This window comes from Filobasidium floriforme (assembly GCF_021052385.1).
Source record: "Filobasidium floriforme strain CBS 6241 chromosome Unknown HD553scaffold_20, whole genome shotgun sequence".
NCBI classification, from domain to species: domain Eukaryota; kingdom Fungi; phylum Basidiomycota; class Tremellomycetes; order Filobasidiales; family Filobasidiaceae; genus Filobasidium; species Filobasidium floriforme.
In genome coordinates this window covers 434,012-451,658 of record NW_025763641.1, presented here as the reverse complement: position 1 = coordinate 451,658, position 17,647 = coordinate 434,012, and the positions used below count along the sequence as shown (strand labels likewise).

General features: G+C 53.1%; 4 protein-coding genes across 4 annotated transcripts; 1 reads left to right on the top strand and 3 right to left on the bottom strand.

Annotated features, from left to right (window-relative positions):
* Positions 1–41: 41 nt before the first annotated feature.
* On the bottom strand, positions 42–2,549 carry HD553DRAFT_275744 (amidase signature domain-containing protein; the record flags this gene model as incomplete). Its single annotated transcript, XM_046177921.1, has 8 exons — positions 42–331; positions 404–536; positions 600–686; positions 759–1,219; positions 1,298–1,394; positions 1,466–1,640; positions 1,771–1,976; positions 2,193–2,549. 8 exons carry the CDS (start codon positions 2,547–2,549, stop codon positions 42–44), a joined length of 1,806 nt encoding a protein of 601 aa, XP_046034340.1.
* A 400-nt stretch (positions 2,550–2,949) lies between these two features.
* Positions 2,950–4,989, bottom strand: HD553DRAFT_316555 (glycoside hydrolase superfamily). The gene is made up of 9 exons (XM_046180637.1): positions 4,745–4,989; positions 4,503–4,675; positions 4,418–4,431; positions 4,291–4,345; positions 3,976–4,207; positions 3,840–3,895; positions 3,655–3,775; positions 3,239–3,586; positions 2,950–3,146 (listed from the first exon to the last, which is right to left on the bottom strand). Exons 1-8 carry the CDS (start codon positions 4,835–4,837, stop codon positions 3,389–3,391), a joined length of 942 nt encoding a protein of 313 aa, XP_046034339.1. The 5' UTR covers positions 4,838–4,989; the 3' UTR covers positions 2,950–3,146; positions 3,239–3,388.
* Positions 4,990–6,984: 1,995 nt separating this feature from the next.
* Positions 6,985–11,697, top strand: HD553DRAFT_275901 (P-loop containing nucleoside triphosphate hydrolase protein; the record flags this gene model as incomplete). Its single annotated transcript, XM_046177930.1, has 6 exons — positions 6,985–7,532; positions 7,601–8,883; positions 8,946–10,384; positions 10,452–10,614; positions 10,678–10,800; positions 10,859–11,697. The coding sequence occupies 6 exons, from the start codon at positions 6,985–6,987 to the stop codon at positions 11,695–11,697; spliced, it is 4,395 nt and encodes a 1,464-aa protein (XP_046034338.1).
* A 1,217-nt stretch (positions 11,698–12,914) lies between these two features.
* Positions 12,915–14,489, bottom strand: HD553DRAFT_325837 (uncharacterized protein; the record flags this gene model as incomplete). The annotated part of the gene is made up of 6 exons (XM_046181657.1): positions 12,915–12,941; positions 13,189–13,272; positions 13,331–13,381; positions 13,573–14,029; positions 14,096–14,286; positions 14,316–14,489. The coding sequence occupies 6 exons, from the start codon at positions 14,487–14,489 to the stop codon at positions 12,915–12,917; spliced, it is 984 nt and encodes a 327-aa protein (XP_046034337.1).
* Positions 14,490–17,647: the final 3,158 nt, after the last annotated feature.

Below are 17,647 nucleotides of genomic sequence, written 5' to 3'. Positions count from 1 at the left end.
ATGACATTTGGCTTCTTGGCCGGAACTTGATGTTTTCATTCTCACTTGTCCTCGTCATGCTTCTCCTTTTCTCCCTGAGGCTTGCCGACACGATCCAAACCGAACTTGTCCTTGTTACCCTTGCCGTACGCTCGCTCCCAGGCGTCACCCGCGATAAAGATCTCCATCTCGTTGTACTTGGCGGCGACGAGCTGCAGTCCGACGGGAAGACGGATATGACGGTCTTCCTCGGTCCAGACGTCACCGTCGCTGGGGGGGCTGAATCCGACCGGGAGGGACAAGGCAGGGTGTCCCGAAGCCGAATACGGGTTCGTGTTGGCCGACATGGCACCTAAAAGTCGCATGCAAATGAAGACGGGTCAGATTCTGGTAGCGCGATAGTCGACTAGTCGCGAAAACGTACTACCGGCATCCATGATCCCTTCGATACCCTTGTCTTTAGGGACGTGGCGAGGAGGTGGTTTGACGCAGGTAGGCATGACGACCAAGTCGACCTCTTCGAACATGGCATCGACATCGGCGCTCAATTTCCGGATCTAACAGATATCAACAAGGTTAGCCGGAACGTGAACTATGAGCGGGAAAGGTGCAACACGTACCAAGTTGGAAGCAATGTCAAACGCCGTCGGGAAGTTGTGCGCGACGTATTCGGCCGAGATGATCTCGAGCTTGAGCATCGGTTCGAGCTGTAAGGTTCCGAAATCGATCATTAGCAACAACCCGGCAACTCGTTTGTAGTGAAAAGACAGGCTGCTGACCTTTTCCCACTTTTCCGGCGTCCAGGGCAAGATCTTGCTCCAGAAAGATCCCAACCTGAGGTGCTTGCTCCCCACGCTTCTTCCGACGAACGGCGCCGTCCCGCTCAACAACGTCGCCACGCTGTTCGGCCCGGAAAGCTGAACGTGACTAGGACAGCTGATTTCCTTCACTTCGGCACCGAGTTTCCTGAACCCCTCAATCGCATCCTTGGCAACCTCGTATACCCGCTCGTCACCCTTGGGAACGGTGAATCCTTCCTTCAACATCCCTATCTTGACGCCCTTGAGAGGCTGATCCGGATGCTCTCGCTGAGCCTTTTCGCGAGCTTCTTTAAGCAGTTTCGTGTACCTGGGCAACGGGTTCGGCATCGGTCGATCGGATGTACGAAGGTCGATCCAGTCGGGTCCGGCGATAGTTTCTAGCAGAACGGCGCAGTCCTCCACAGTGCGTGTCATAGGACCTGTTTTGACCAAGCGGAATGACTTTTAGCATGTCGCATTTAGATAGAATGCATGAAGCCGGCGAGATGGTAACTGACCGATGACCTCCTTTTCGGCTTCATGACTGATCACACCGGTCGACGGTACCAACCCGAAAGTCGGCCTCAGTCCTACAATTCCACAAGCACTAGCCGGCTGCGTAATGCGTCGCAAAGGTTTTATCAGTTACCGTTTCTCAAACGCTACCCCAGTACGTCACGACTTACGATCCTGATACTTCCGCTCTGATCCCCGCCGATGGCCAAGTCGACCTGGTCACTGCATACCAAAGCCGCGCAACCGGAAGAAGATCCTCCAGCCGAGAATCCTTTCGCATGAGGATTCTGTATGATGGATCGGGGAGCCGAGCAAGAGATCCAATGTCGGGACCAGGCGTGTGGGCTTGAATCAAGGGGTTCGTATCGATATAGGCAGTTGGTTGAAGACACAGCATGGGAAGGAACAAACGAGAAAGCGATGCGAAGAGATGATGATGTCAGCGCCGAAACATCCTCATTAGAGCTGCATAAACGCCTGAAGACTCATCTCGCAATTCGCCTTTCCCAGAATGACCCCACCTTCATCCAAGATCCTCGTCACACACGTAGCGTCCATGTCGCTTACAAACTCTCCTTCGTCCTGTACCTCGGCTCCGAACAAGCAGGGCACGTCTTTGAGCATGACCATATCCTTGATGGTGACCCTCTTGTCCTTGATCAAGGGGGCTCTTCGAGTGGTCTTCTTGGAGGGTTTCGAGCCGCCGTTGTGAAGAGGTTTAGCATTTCCCTGGACGTCGGGCTGGTCGGCAGGGTCCCGATTGACTCCACCTTCCTTGGCTTGTTCGCCGGCGGTCTGCTTGTCTTGCTTGGAAAAGGCGTCCCCGGGAGTATGCGTCATGTTCAAGATGGCCTTTTCTTCGTGGCTATCCACATCATCCTCGTCGACCCATTCGACAGGAGGCTCCTTCCTCACCGTCGCCTTGTACGCCCAACCCAATTCGAGCTCTTCCTGCGTGGCGGGAAAGTGGATGTTCGTCCTCGGATAAGTCGGAAGATGGGTATGAGGGATATAATCCGGTTGACTGAGCGTAAACTCGGCGGCCTGATGGATCCCCTTGATGGCGTTCATGTAGATGTGTTTGAGATCGTCTTCCAAGGGCATCCCCAGCTTCTTGGCCATCTGTTCGAGGTCGGCCTCGGTAGGTTCAGGTCTGAACTGCTTTTGATCCGAGGTTCCTGGTTCCGGGGTGTAAGGCGACCCGGATAGGAAGGGGGTCGACCCGGAGGTGAACGAGGTCGGTGCGGCCGTCATCGTTGAGGAAGAAGAGTGGTATGTGCGAGGAGAAGAGAAGAGCTGGCTTGATCGGTTGAAGAGGTGCAACACGGGTCGTCGTGTGCACGATCTGACGAGGTGCAGCGAAATGATGGACGTAAAGTGCAAGGATGCACGGGAGAATTTGGTGAGGCGGGTAAAAGAGGATCTGTGAGAGGGCTGGGCAGGTGCTACTTGCGAAATGTCGATGTAGTATGGAGCTTTGATCGATGTCAAAGGGAGATTCACTGGGAGGGTCGAGCCTTTTGCTACTATATCGTCGTTACCATCGAGAACTTCCCCCCTTCCCACTCCCCCTCGCTCGCTCGCTTCCTTCGAACTGGAATCGCTCATCGCGCCCACCATCGGGATCGAGAGAGACAGAGACAGCCTTAGCGCCCTCTTACGTCACACTCACTGTCCCCCATCCCCGATGCGTTTTCGTCATCACCGGCGTCGGGACCACTTTGTAAACAAGCCACAAGCTACGAGTACAAGAATTGTCTACATGGATCATGGAAACTCAGGGCTACTGCGAGTCGGCAAGGCACGCGAGAGTGAGAGAGTGGCAGGAGAAAGCTCCAGAGAGCGGTCGTTCTAGCATGATGGACTTCAAAAAGGTCAACCTGGGAATGAGAGGGAGCCTCATGGGTCGCGAGGTCAGGAATCAGCAGCAATCCTGAACGAACCGAGCTTCATCGCAATCTTGTGGCCGCTAAAGTTTGTTCAATCGTATCATGCGCCTCTTTGAATATACTAAATGGTGAGGGGCAGTCAGAGCCACCGGGGCTGCTGATCTCCTAGAATCTGAGCATTCGCTAGCGATTGACGAGCAATCTTTACTTGGGTGCACCGCCAGAGCAAGCTAGGTTGATGGTCTTGGTGTCCAACGAATCCTGGTCATACTGGGCGAAAGAGACGCCGGGAGAAAGATCCAGACCGTTGCAACTCGAAAAGTCCGACCCATATTCAACCCGGATCTGGGGTTTCTTGGCGTCCAGGAAGGGCTTGTAGACGTCGCACTCCTCCCAAACGTACTATCCACCGGACGAGAAGGTTTCAGTGCTGTTCTTACGCTGCGGAGTTTGATATCATGGGTACTCACGCAAGACTCGATGACGCTGAAGTCGAACATCTCGACGATCTGAGGGTAATCCTCCAAGATGTCTCCCGAATTCTTCAAATCGATATAGAGACCTAGACCCCGAGCGGTCTGAGACAGCCAGCTGCAAGTAGGGATATGAAGTTAAAGACAGCAACTCGACGGAGAGACTAGCATTATCCGCTCACGTAAGGTAAGCCGCTTGGTTCGCCTTGGTCGTGCCGTACTTCTGGCTGTTGATGTACTGTATAATACCGCGGCGCCGAATCATCAGCTTCTCTGGTCCCTTGATACGAGAGCCTAGCAAGTCTCGCTACTACCCACACTGTCAACGTTGTCCGGATCGACCCCATCACAACCCTTCTGCTGGAACTTTCTCATCCTCGCCTCCTGGATCGCCTTGATGTTGGTCAGACAAGCGGGAGTACGGAGGTCCAACCAGTACTCGTCCCATCCATCCATCTTGTTCTTGTTGGACGAACATTTCTCGGTCTTGGCGTTGTAGGTGGATCCTTTGCCGCAGAAACAGTCCGACTTGAACAGGGCGGCATCGTCACTGTTAGTGACACATGGTATAGGGAAGACATCGTGAGAAAGGGATGCCAATACACTTGCAAATCGGCTGGTCGATAGACTTACCGGAAAGGCTCAAAGGATCCGGCCGAGAAGTAACACATGACGGTCTTGCCGGCAGCTAGATGATGGCAACGTCTACTCGGTCAGCCTACGCGCTTGTCAATCATGTTTGTAAAGGTGTGTGATATACCTTTGTATTCCGCACTTGTAGAACAAGGTCGATTCATTGTCAATTCCACAAGTGATCCATACGATACACTCTCCGAAGGACTCACATGGTCTTGTTAGAAGTATTATCTCCATCGACGATGTAGATGCTCGAGGTCACACTGATCTGATGGTTCGAAGTCACGGTAGGGTAGGAGATCTTCGGGTTGTCGAGATCGTAGATGATCGTGTCAGACAGTGTGAGATTCCTCTTGCCAGAAGAGGGCTTGATTTGTCGCGACTATGATATGGTAGGAGCGCTTAGATCAATCATGCGATCTTGAAGCGGAATGACGAAGGACGAGCACACCTCGAGGTCCACAGGACTAGCCTGACCGAGTCCGGCGAGTAGGAGTAGGACGGAGCACAGCTCCACGGGGTTTCTTTGAAAGATGTTGAGCATCCTGACGAGCGGTTGGTATATGCAGCGGACTTGTGACGATGATGTCGACACCCGTCCTCACGTCGTAAAGACCCAAGGGGGAGTTGTTTTGACCTGGATGTTATATACTTTCAGCCCAACGGGCGAAAGTAACTTCGGGCATAGGCCACGTGCCATCAGAGCGCGGAAGGATTCGCCCTCGCGCAACACACAGCCGAGAGGTCGGGCATGCGGTGCGTGCGGGGTGATAATTTAGTCCCTTCCGAAGGTGTTCCCCTCCTTTCTGTGCTCTGGGTCCTGTGCTTCTTGCTCACTCCTTTCACGGAACCGCGTTCCTCGTCTAGTTTCACTTGCCCCTGAGCCCCCCTGGTCGTCCCGACCTGTCCTGAAACGCCTTCTTGGCGCTCGTGCCATCGACGCCCCTCATTACTTGCCGCCCGGTCGTGACTGATCGTTTCGAGTGCTTCAACGCATCTCGAGGCTCAGCCGTAATCATCCTTCGACGGCGGTATGGGAACGTGTATCAGGTGCAAGAGCTTGGCGTTCTGGCTGCGGCTCCGCGACGTTGGTTTCGAATATCATCATCCTGCACGCTGTCGGTCTAATGCGATCATTCTGCGCTTCGATATCCTAGGGGACCACGGGCCGCGAATCGATTTATTGGCGATCTCCGCGGTCCAGGTGTCTCGCATATGTTACGTCAACCCTTCTGCGAGTACGATCGGTTCCTCCGTTCTCTATGGTTTTGCCCTTAGACCGGCAAAACGGTAGCAGACGCAGAAGACTCCTTGCGCGTTGCACGAGCGATCGAGCGATGTTTTCACGAGCGATGGGCTTTAACAGCGGCTTAATATGATGACACATTGTGAATCGGTGGGGAGTACTTGGATCATGTGAGTCTCTGCCCCCTATTCCCTTTCCAGACGCTCTACCAATCCTCGGACCTGAATCTCTGGTCGGGCACTATACTTTCTTCAGCTTCGCTGGTTGATACCACGGTTGTTGCAAAGTCTGACCTGGGTCAGCGAGGCCGGCTCAAACTTTCTCTGCCTCAGGCAAACCCTTGACGGCTTCTTCCCTGCTTCCGGATTTGGAGGCCTAGTCGATAATCCTATGAGACCTTGCGTCTGCATATATATCGAAATACGACTTGGCTTGTCAACCTTGCTTCGGGCCTCCAGCACAACGTTGTCGTTCACCATCGAAACGACTTCCACAGACGCCTTGACCTTGGACGTCTCGCGGTCGCGCGCGTTCTGTTCTTCTTTTGTTCGGCGATGCCCGTCCCGAGTTGGGAGAACAAAGAGGTCAAACGAAAACGACGACGAGGGAGTGAGAACAAGAAGAAAAAGTGTTCATGTCGAGCTCTCCATGAGCTCCCACCAGGAAGACTGCATGAACATGACCCATAATCCCGGCGGCCATACTACGTTGAGATCGCATCGTCATGGACACCTATACGAGGGAACGTTGGACGAGTTCTATCGATGGAGATCGAGTCGATATAAGCGTCGACCTTTCGGTTCATCAGCGATCAAAGAAGAACAAACTCAAAGGAAGGGTAGATTGGTTGAGTCAACTTCTACATCGAACGATTCGGACTCGCTTCTCCGTCATCCACCCCCACCGAAGTGATGGAACACAATAATATCGATCGCATCGATGGAGTGGGAGCTGAGGGGATGGATCAGTATGTCGACTATATTCCCGTACTCAGGGCTCACCAACACGGTATACCCCTCATCACCACGACACCACCCCCTTCGACCCCAGCGACACCTAGAAATCGAACACCTTTGCTTCAGGTACACTCTCCTTATACCCCTTCGACCCCGTCCGACCTACATAGACGATACGATTCGACTGTCCTCAGCTCTCCGACCCCGTCAGACGCAATCGTCTCGCGTGCTTTCAAACAAGAACTAGTACGGAAATTTGAGGATCCAGTACAAGAGGAAGACGTCGAGCTGAACGAAGTCGGACCAGCGACGCCTCCTGCGCATGCTCTACCGGACTCTGGCAAGACGTTGGAAGAGAGCCCGTTCCACAACTCGCAAGCCTTGTTTGTAGGCAAGAAGGACTGGTACCCAACGACCACCGCTGGAAACCGGAAGAGTCAGTGGGCAACTGAAGGACCAAACCCGTTCAGTCCAAAGGAATCTGACGGGATGGAATCGGCACAGGCGGGACCCAGTGACTCTGGGAATGGGGATGAAACCCCCAAATACACCCCGCCGAAAGGGACGATCAAGCTCCTCTTTCACAACTGTACGACACAAGATATCCTCTTCCGGGTCGTTCCCGCTATTATTCTCGCCGGAGCAGCCGCCATCGTCCCGATGTACATGACCATCCTCGTCGGAGATGCCTTTGGAGCCTTTTCCTACTTTCCTCTCGACTACCGTCAATCCACCTCGGAAGATAGGGCCAACCTGATGGCCAGCATCTCGCATAGCTGCTTGATCCTCACGCTCGTCGGTGCGGCCGGATGGGTCGTCAACTGTATCATGATCGGTCTTTGGGTCCGGGTTGGGGAACTCATTGCCCATCGGTTGAGGTCCGCGGTGTTTGATAGCGTCATGCGTAGGGGGATGGAATGGTTCGACTTGGGGATGGGATTAAAGGTCGAAGAGTTTGCCGACAAAAAGGAAGCTGGACCGGGAGAGGACGCCGAAGAGAATGTCGGAGCGGGAGGGCTGATGAGCAAGTTTACCAGGTGAGTTCTCAGCTAGTCACCTACTGCTGGCGCATAATGGCTGACTACATGTGCTCGAACTTAACCAGGGAAACCGACGACGTCCGTTTAGCTTGTGGCATGAACATGGGTCAATCGATCCAGGACATTTCCACTTTTTTGGCCTGTTTCGTTATGGCGCTCATCAAGTCCTGGCGTTTGACCTTGGTGACCACTTCGGCCATTCCACTGCTGGTCATCTGTCAAATCATCACCCAGATTTTCGTCAACCCGATGTTCGCTGCCGAGCGAAGAGCTCTTGCCGAGGCGTCCACCAATGTCGAACGTACCACCAGCGCCATGCCTACCGTCAAGGCTTTCAACGCGCAACAGATCGAGGTCGATAAATTCGAACACGGCGTCGAAAAGGCCAGGTCCAACTTTGTCCGCCAGGCCGTCGTCTGGTCAATATCGGCCGCATTCGGAAACTTTGTCCTCATGGCCATGTTTATCGCTGGCTTCTGGTACGGAGCTGGTCTCGTACGAGCTGACGAGGTCTCGCCGGCCACGGTGATGACCGTCTTCTGGGCTTGTTTGCTGGGAAGCGCGAGCTTGCAGCAATTCGTCCCGCGGCTCGTCCAGATCACCCATGGCAAGGAGAGTATGGCCGGATTAGTTGCTCTAATGCAAGCGCCTACTACCGTTAAAGGCAGAGTCCGACCCAGTTCGGCGGTTTCCGAAGCGACTTTAACCAACAACACCGTCTCGCCCACATCGCCCACGTTTCGATCGAAACCTTGGATGCGATCGAAGCCGAGAGTCAACAAGACGGCTTCGCTTGCTTTGCGCCAAATCAAGCCGAACAACGCCAAGGGCGAGTTTAATCTTCAGGGCGTGACTTTCGCCTACCCATCTCGACCGGATACGTTAGCGCTGGATAACGTCTCGCTGTTCTTGCCGGCTGGCGAGACGACGTTCATTGTGGGAGGATCTGGATCAGGGAAATCAACGGTCGCTCAATTGATGCTACGCCTTTATCCTGCAGACCACGGCGAGGTCACGTTGGATGACCAGGACATCCAATACCTGGACCTTGGCTTTACTCAGGAACACGTCGCTGCAGTACAACAGGGTTGTATCCTCTTCGACATGAGCGTGCACGACAATGTCGCAATGGGTCTAGCTGGATTGCCCAAACGCAAACCAGCAGATGCGACTCGAGACCAGGTCATCGAAGCTTGCAAGATGGCCATGATGCACGATTTCATCAACGGACTTCCTCAGGGCTACGAAACCAAGCTTGGGGCAAGAGGAGCTAGTCTCAGCGGAGGACAGAAGCAACGTTTGGCGATAGCTCGAGCGCGGCTGAGAGATCCGACTGTGTTAGTTTTAGGTGAGCACGAGTTCGACTCGTTTGAGCGATGTTACTCAGGCTGACAAGTCATGCCATTGTAGACGAGGCCACTTCGGCGCTAGACGCGGCATCGAGGATTCTCGTATTCGAGGCGATCAAGAGATGGCGAAAGAACAGGACGACCATCGTCATTACACACGACCTGTCCCAAATACAAAATGAGGACTTTTTATACCTGATGAAGGACGGCCGCGTGGTGGAACAAGGCTTTCGATCAGACCTCATCATGAAGGAGAACAGCGAATTCGGCATCATGGCTACCATACAGGCTCAAGTGCCATTCCCCTCAACCGATCGGGATCCATGGGAGACGGCGGACGATCTTGAGATCATGCTCGAGGACGATCTCAAGATCCGACCGGGATATCTGAGTATGCGACCTATCTCTCGTCAGAGCTTCCGGGCGACTTCCCGTCAGAGCGCCATCAAGAGCAACGCATACTCGACGTACCTTGAGATCCTCTCGGATTACCACGGCACGACTGGCTTGGCTCCAGGCGACAGGAACACCAAGCGGATGTCAATGCTGCTAGCTCCCGGCAACCGTTTGAGCCACCGACACAGCATGGTCAACATGCCGGACCGGCTTCAAGCTCCGAGCCCGCTTCATCTAGCTCGGCCCGCTTCGAGTATGGCGCGGAACCATTCACTGCGGTCCGATATCGAGGGCGATACCGGATTCGTGACGATGCTGGAAAAGTCGGCCGGCAAGTTATCCCCCTCCACGGCATCGCCCTTGTCATTCGATAGGCGACGATGGGACGAAGACGATGACGCTGTGTCACAGCTTCAGATCAAGGTCGACGCAGACGGAAAGGAGTTGTCAGCAGGAGAGGCGGAATTTGTTCAGCCTTCGACCGCGCCGCCGTCTATCTGGCATTTGCTTCGTACGCATTTGCCCAACGTTCCAAACAAGTGGTTGGGAGTTGTCGGTCTGGCCGGAGCCATTGGTCATGGTATCATAACCCCTCTGTGGTCCAAGGAGATTGCACTCTTGATGGCAGCTGTCAGTGCAGGTGGAGACAACAAGGCGTATATTACGTACTTGTCTGTCCGTATCCTCGGCATCACGGTCGGGGACGCTTTCGCCCTTGGCGCTCAATTCTTTTTCCTCGAGAAGATGGCTGGAGATTGGATCAAGATGCTTCGAGCAAAGGCGTTTGGACTCGTCATCGTTCAACCTCAACCTTGGTTTGACCGACGCGAGAATGGCTCAAGCCGACTGGTCCATACGCTCGTCAAGGATGCCGAGGACATGAAGCCGATGGTTTCCACAATCATCGGGCACTCGACCATGGTTGTCGTCATGATCGTAGCCGGTATCGCGTGGGCTATGGCAACGGGATGGAAGTTGACCATGGTTGGACTGGCAGTGGCGCCAATCTTCGCCCTTATCGCTATCTTGCAATCGAGAATCATCGGATTGCTCGAAGCCAAGAACAAGTTTTCTCGTGAACAGGTGTCGAGGACTTTCTACGAGGTGAGTTTGCATCTATATGTATAAAGAATGAGTCAACAAGGCTAACCAAGGCTTGTCGACGATGAAGAGCGTCGCTAATATCCGAGCCATTCGCGCTATGGCTCTGGGTAATACATTCCACACGCGATTTACGGACGACCTGTCCACCACGCTCAGATCTGGTAACGTAGCAGCCTGGGGAACCGGGATCGGGACCGGCACTGGAGCGGCATTGCCTTATTTCGTTCAAGGTGAGTCATCAGTGTTAGAACGTTCATTGACAGACCGAAGCTGAGCTCGAGAATCCCACACAGCCCTGTTGATTTACGTCTCGGCCATCTTCATCGTCAAGGGTTACTATGATTTCTCGACCATGATGCAGGTCTACTCGTTGGTTCTCTTCAGCGTGACCTTTGCTTCTCAATTTATGGATTTCAGTGAGTGATCAAGTGAGTCTGTAAGCTAACGCTGAGGCTGATAATCACAACTCTGCAGTCCCCGAGATCGCCAAAACCAAGATGGCCACTGCAGACTTTGATCGACTACGCCAGCTGACGACTGATACAGTCGAGGAAAAGGGAGATCTCAGGTTCCCCATCACTGGACATGTCAAGTTTGAGGATGTCGATTTCGCCTACCCTACACGACCGGATGTCCCGATCCTGACGGGCGTGAACTTCGAGCTCTCACAAGGCGACTGCGTAGCTATTGTCGGCGCTTCAGGAAGTGGAAAGTCTACCATCGCGGCTCTGTTACAACGACTATACGAGCCCGACCGAGGCTCGATCCGGCTGGATCGGTTTGAATTGGGTCAAGCCGACGTTCGATGGTTGCGTGACCATGTCGCCGTCGTCAGCCAGCAAGCCAATCTATTCGACGCGACCGTTGCGGAGAACATTGCCTACGGTACCCATGCTGTCCCGCTAGACGAAATCTATCGAGCTGCCAAAGCTGCCAACGTGCACGATTTCATCATGTCCCTCCCTCAAGGGTACGAGACCAACCTCGGCGAGAACGCTTCCCTCATCTCTGGCGGTCAAGCACAGAGACTCCAGATCGCTCGAGCCCTGATCCGACGATCCAATATCTTGATTTTGGACGAATGCACCTCGGCTCTGGACCCGGAGAATCAGCGGGCGGTTTTGGATACGATCATGAAGGTCAAGGAGGGCAAGACGACCGTGTTCGTCACGCACAAGGCAGACGTGATGAGACGATGTGATAGGATCTTGTGTCTGGACAGCGGCAGGATCGCCGAGCAAGGGACCTGGGACGAGTTGATGAGGAGAAGAGGGGTATTTGCAGGGCTGATGCGAGCCGGAGAATGGGAATAAGCCAGGTGCGATGACGAAAGTAGGAACAGCTACTGTATCTTAAGGAATGCAAATACAAGAGTTTCTGAGCGCGAGCATGTAGGGCTGGGCTGAAGCGCCATCTGATCTCCTCACTCTCCAGCGAAGGTAAGACCTCCATTGGTTTCTAGGTACTATTCGTTGGGTCTGGGCGCGGACGTGGATTCGCTTCACCGCATGGCGATAGACCTGGACGCCGGTGATATATCGAGACATACAGCTGCCCTTGTAACATCAGCTGGTCAAACTCCAGTAGTATTCTGAACGATCAAGCTAAACATCTTGCTGCTGACTCCACCTATGTTTGGCAGGTCCTCCGTCATAGATTCCTCTGCGATGTTGTGCCAGCAGGCAAGCACAAAGACACTCAGAACTGGCAGACGAGTGATTGCGGATAGAGGTATCTCGCGCTAGCTCGATGGCAAGAATTAGGAGTGTACGAGCACGTGAAAGGTTTCCCTGGAGAAGGAAGAACATGGCTTACGTCATGCATCATTTGATGTCATATCGGCTCCTGAGTTGTCCGGTACTTGGGGTTTGCCCTTTGTGCATCGCTTCCAAATTCCTCAAGATCCACCGGAACCGCTCGGTTCGTCGTTGGCGCTAAAGTGTGATTGATGAAACCTTAATCATCCCGCGCGGCTTCTACCGAGGGAGGGCGGGGGAGATCAGCGGGGTCAATCAGGTTTCATTGTATGTGGCGTCGACGATCCGGACGACGTGAACGCCGAGCACAGCGCGGGACAGTGACAGCAACAGTGGTGGGTCGTCACCCTGCGATGTGATACTAGCTACTAGTGATCTAGTGATCTAGTGAACGCTCGGAGAACGTCAGCACCCCGGACTTGGCAAATGACGCGACTCTAAGCGATCGCCGATTTGTCGATCGAGGCTTTGTCCAATCAGTCAATTCTCGTATAGCAAATGACATCTCGCATCTCGGTTCCTCTAGCATTGGCCGTCGGATCATCGGTGTTTTGAGGGTCAGCAGAGCCTACAATCGCCCTACATCGTCTTTGATTTGTAGCTGCATAGCTGATGACTCTCGGATTGGAAAAGCAACACGTGACTTGTATTGGGTTGCTGAGTACTACATTTGACACCATTCACTTAGTTTCGATGAACCCGATGGTTGGCAACAGGGAGATTCAAGCCGGACAGAATAAGATGACGTGAAGCAGAGAGAAAGAGCAAAACGCTCAAGTCAAGATGGTAGATCTACGGTACTGTAAATGAAAGAAATGCAGCCTATCAGCTTTGAAGTACTTTGACATGCTTTTACGTTTTACAAGGCAGTACTCACATCCGATCAACGGCTCTGTTTGGCCTGATGAATAGCACGGGATGCTTTGGCAGCGGTCACTCTCGATCTGACACTCATAGCCTAGAGGCAATACCAGCGAAGTGGACAGAGAAAGGTATGTTGAAGGTAAGAGGCATTTTCGACGGACCGAACTTCGATATCCGTCTTACCTGGTTGAAATCAACATCTCTATCTTGACCGGCATAGGAGGGTTCAGAAGGTGTAGGTCCGCTTTGTGTGATCTGAGGAGACGCCTATATGAAATCATTCGTATGAGGGAACCCACCGGCAAAGCCCGCTTCATGTACTTACGATGCTGCGAGAACCTTGATGCGAAGACGGTTGAATGCGATGAGAGGCAGTCTGGTGAATGAATCGATTGTGGAGCAAAAGCTAAGTCTGCTGGAGCATGCGGTGGTCCGCCCCACGAAGCATTGTTTTCTGAGCCGCCTGGTGCAGTTGCCGAATCATCTCAGTCGCTACCTGAAGACGATATGCTCAGAAAGTTAAAAGAAGCGAAGCCGGAACATCCTCACGCCTTTGAGCGGACTCACAGGTACAGTCAAGAGATCTTGATCCGGCCTAGTCCGCATGTACGTATTGATGTTCGGAGTTGAGATGTAGCAAGGAGTCCCTTCACTCTGGACGGACTGACCGCTCATAGCAACTGACGCCAAGTTGGATGTGAGGTGGTAGATACGATTCATCCCGGCTGAAACATTCTGGTCGACCTGAATCGGTTCGAGTCTGTGTTGGAGGTTGTAAGACTTCTCCAGAGACACGCTGGAGTTGCCGTAGTGCGACTGATCGATCGAGGTCTCCTCTCTACCGAATAGTTCTTCGTAGAAGTCGTCGATTCGACGAAAGGCGGCACGTTCGCGAACTGTAGTATTGAACCTGACCGTTTCATGGTCGGCCTTGATAGTGAGGAGAAATCGGTCCGATACCTCTTTGAACTCTGCTTTGGTCGCTTCGGCGTCGTTGGGGTTCTCGCGACGAAGCTCTTTGACACTATGAAGCAAAGAGAACGATAAAGGACCGCAAAGATATGTACCCATGCTCCTGGACAACACTTACGACTCTTCGTAAGCATCAAGCCTGGCTAGAAAGGTCGTCTCAGGTCTTTCCTCTTGCGGAAAGTCGACCACATCGTCCACCGTGGTTTCAACCCGCCTCGCTAGGCCATCGGCAGTTCCATCCTGATAATCTCCTGGTTGAGAAGCTCTGAGAAGCTCCAGCGGGTCGCGTTGCCTCGAGACTCTCCCCAGCTATCCGTCGCATCAGTGGAATCTTGTACCATGTGCTGTTGCTGATTGTGTAGCCTTCGTTGCTGGAAGATGGTATCGAGAAGGCGGACAGCTTGCATGTTCGCTCGACTGTTGTCGAGATTCGCTCGGCTGTTCGCGATGTTCGCTCGGCAGATCATGTTAAATCGGTGTAGCCAGTCGTCGTGAGGATTATGATGCGACATGATTGTCGAGAAGAGAGGGTATACACGTATACGAAGTGTGTCTGATTTGGACTGATGGAAAACCCCGCGTGTGTTGATCTGTTGCTTATGCTACCTGCGTACCTAAATATGTGTGATGACTGATAGCTGGTAGTCAAACGATGTACACGATATGATGGATAAGATGACAGGAGTACAGGAAAGTATCATCAGCTCATCAGTAGTAGTACTAGTAGTAGTAGTGTAATGATCACGGTGTGCCGCCCGCTATGGTCTGAACCCGTCGGCGCGCATGAACGTATGCGGTCGGGCAACGAAAGTAGCTGATCTGAACCCGAAAGCTTAGCCGGAGGCGGGTTATCATCCCATGAATGAATGTCTTGCAACTGATCGGAGATTGAAGTTGAATACCACAACACGACTGATAAGCAAACCATGAATTGACATGCAGGAATTACAGAGGTGAAGCGACGATCGATGGGGGCCACAACCGCCCTGCTCGCCCCGCTTGCAGTGACTCAATCGAGATGATCCTGAAAGTATCTAGATGGCGATCGTTCAAGAAATGTCCATCATTGTGAGGGAAACGTTGCCTGACGACTAACCTAACCCGATACAATTGATTTTATCCTTGACTTGAATCCTCTTACGATGTTGAAGCCGTGTTCAGTGGTAACGTCCAGGGGTCGTGCCGGCTGTCAAGGGTCCTCCGTAGCGAGCACTCTACGTCTATAATCCGCCTATCTCCGTCATCGATTTGCCGGCCATCTAGCATGACGGAGGTTGCAGGTGTGGCTTATGTTTTAGGAAAAGAGTAGAAGGAAAAGAGATCATGCGGAGAAGAGCTTATGGAGGAGGGATTCGGACCGAGCAATCGAAAAGAAAGAAAGAAAAACGGGCAAATAATCACCTTGTTCTCGGAATGCACGAGCGCCCAGTATGGACGACGAGACTGTAATAATGTCCACAAGGGGACATGAGTAGAGGTAAAAGGGCGGGTGGAGAGGTGATTGTCGTTGAAGGTGGCAGGAATGGAAAGAATAGGCGACGTGACGTGAAGGAAAGATACTGAATGATTGCGATGACGATGGCAGAACGGGTATCAGAACACATTCTGACTCTTGAGATGTCTCATACTGGTAGGAACTCACGGGTAGAAGAGTACGCCGAAATTGGAATGTCAGGTTTACTTCGATACGAAATGCATCTGAATCTGTCAGAACAGGAAGGTGATTATGAGCTCGTCGCGATCAAGTGGAGTGAGTCTAAATTTGACTTATCGTAATCGAGAGGTCTCGCTGAAGGTATTGTCGGATGGCGGACGGAGAGGAAACCACCGACCAACCAGGACGACGACACGCTCTGGCGGATCAATACGATACTGATCAGGCTGCCCCCAGAGGTCGCCCATCACTGATCGGTCGCCAGGTTCACAAGCGTCCTCTCCGGTGACGTGGGCTCGAGATCTTGAAACCAGGCCAGAAAACCCATGCATCAGGGACTCCGGTGAAGGGGTTCACCATCATTCGGCATGGGAGTTGTCCACTTGTACGAAGATTGAGCTTGTCGACGTTGTGGTCCAGAGTCAAGATCATCCGAGTCCCGGCCAAGGGCGAACTGGACGCCGATCAGCCCGATCTCAGCGTGTCCACATGACACAATGACGGGGGGATTGATCGTCCTCTGGATTGGCGGGGACCCGGCCTAGACGTCCCCCCTCGAGGCGATCATCGGGGCGCATGCTCATAACCGAGATGACAACCCCAACGACCACCGAGCCGGTTTCGACCTAGACCAGGTTATTGAGATCCGGTACAGATCGGCCTCGTAGAGCGGTTGTGTACGGGAAGCCCGAGGCCGGGACAGCCAGAAGGGACGGCCGCAAAGGTATCGCGACCTTTCCCGGATTGGGCGAGACGTCCTGAGACTATTTAGGTAGAAGAGCCGGCACAAAGCTACGATTCAAAGGCTGGTCAGCGGGGATTGGTGTTTTAGGTTGCGTCGAATCCATGTGACTTACTAAGAATACCGAGTAAGGATATGTAGATAAGCACGGTCGAGAGGATACCCATCCAGGACGTGGCGATTAGCATGGGCGATCGAATGTGGAACGGTGACATAGATGATTCGGACTGACTGGTCAGCTTGTTGACTGTTCCTTTTGCCCGCAGGTACATGGCGTGAATATCGAGGCTCCCCCTTTGTACATAGAAATGAAGATATCGGTGAATTTATCAGCCTCAGTGCTAAGATCGTCGAGATGTGATCGAGAGTCTTACCTTGACGACTGCTGTGTCAACAAGATTTGGACGATAAGAGGCGGCACATCAGCATTCGAACTGTGGCTATGAGCAGTCTTATAGCACGACAGCCGTGATGAAGTCTTTGTGAGCTGCAGCCAGAAGTGATATTCCAGCTCTCAACACGAGATGGAACAGCTGGGTCGATGCTTGTCGTCGAATTCGTCGAAGGCACTTTTGCGAGGTTGGGGTGGGTCTGGCGGTTCGTCGCGCTATCACTCGACCCTCTTTGCGCTTTTTCTTGGTCAGCGCAGGGACATTGCATGGACATTGGGAGCATCCGCGGATTCTCGGTGGTCAGACAAAAGGCAGTGTCGTCGATCTGAATGATCCACCTTTCGAGTCCCGAAAAACGCGTCATGTTTGGAACAGCTGATCACGAGCGAAGCGGGCTGAGGAGCTGATGACGTTTACGTTCACGAGCGTCAGTTTCATGCGCGACGGTAAGCCGGATCGCTCGGCAGATTAGTGGCAAGGCGCAAACACGGTCTCGCCGTGTTCGCCCGTTGCGCTCACTATGAGATCTCGGCATCTCACTTGTCAGATACCCCCCGAAGTACAACCAAAGGAGTCTCCCTTTCTCGAACCGATCAGAAGGCACAGCCCCAGGTCGTCCGTCATTTGTCGTCTGAAACAAAAGATTGATCGATCACGCGCGCCCACCGCTCCACCCGAAATGTAAACAAAATGACCGGGAGGCAAGGAATCCACTCAGTCGCTCCTGAGGTCAGATCCGAAAGATGTCAAGACGCAGAACGAAAAAGGGAAATGAGATACGAAGAACGAGAAGCGGGAGATGAGATGCGAGATACGAAATGTGCTCACTCGGTTCCGGTGATAACCTGCTTGCCCGTCTCATAGGACCGGTTTCTCCAGGCT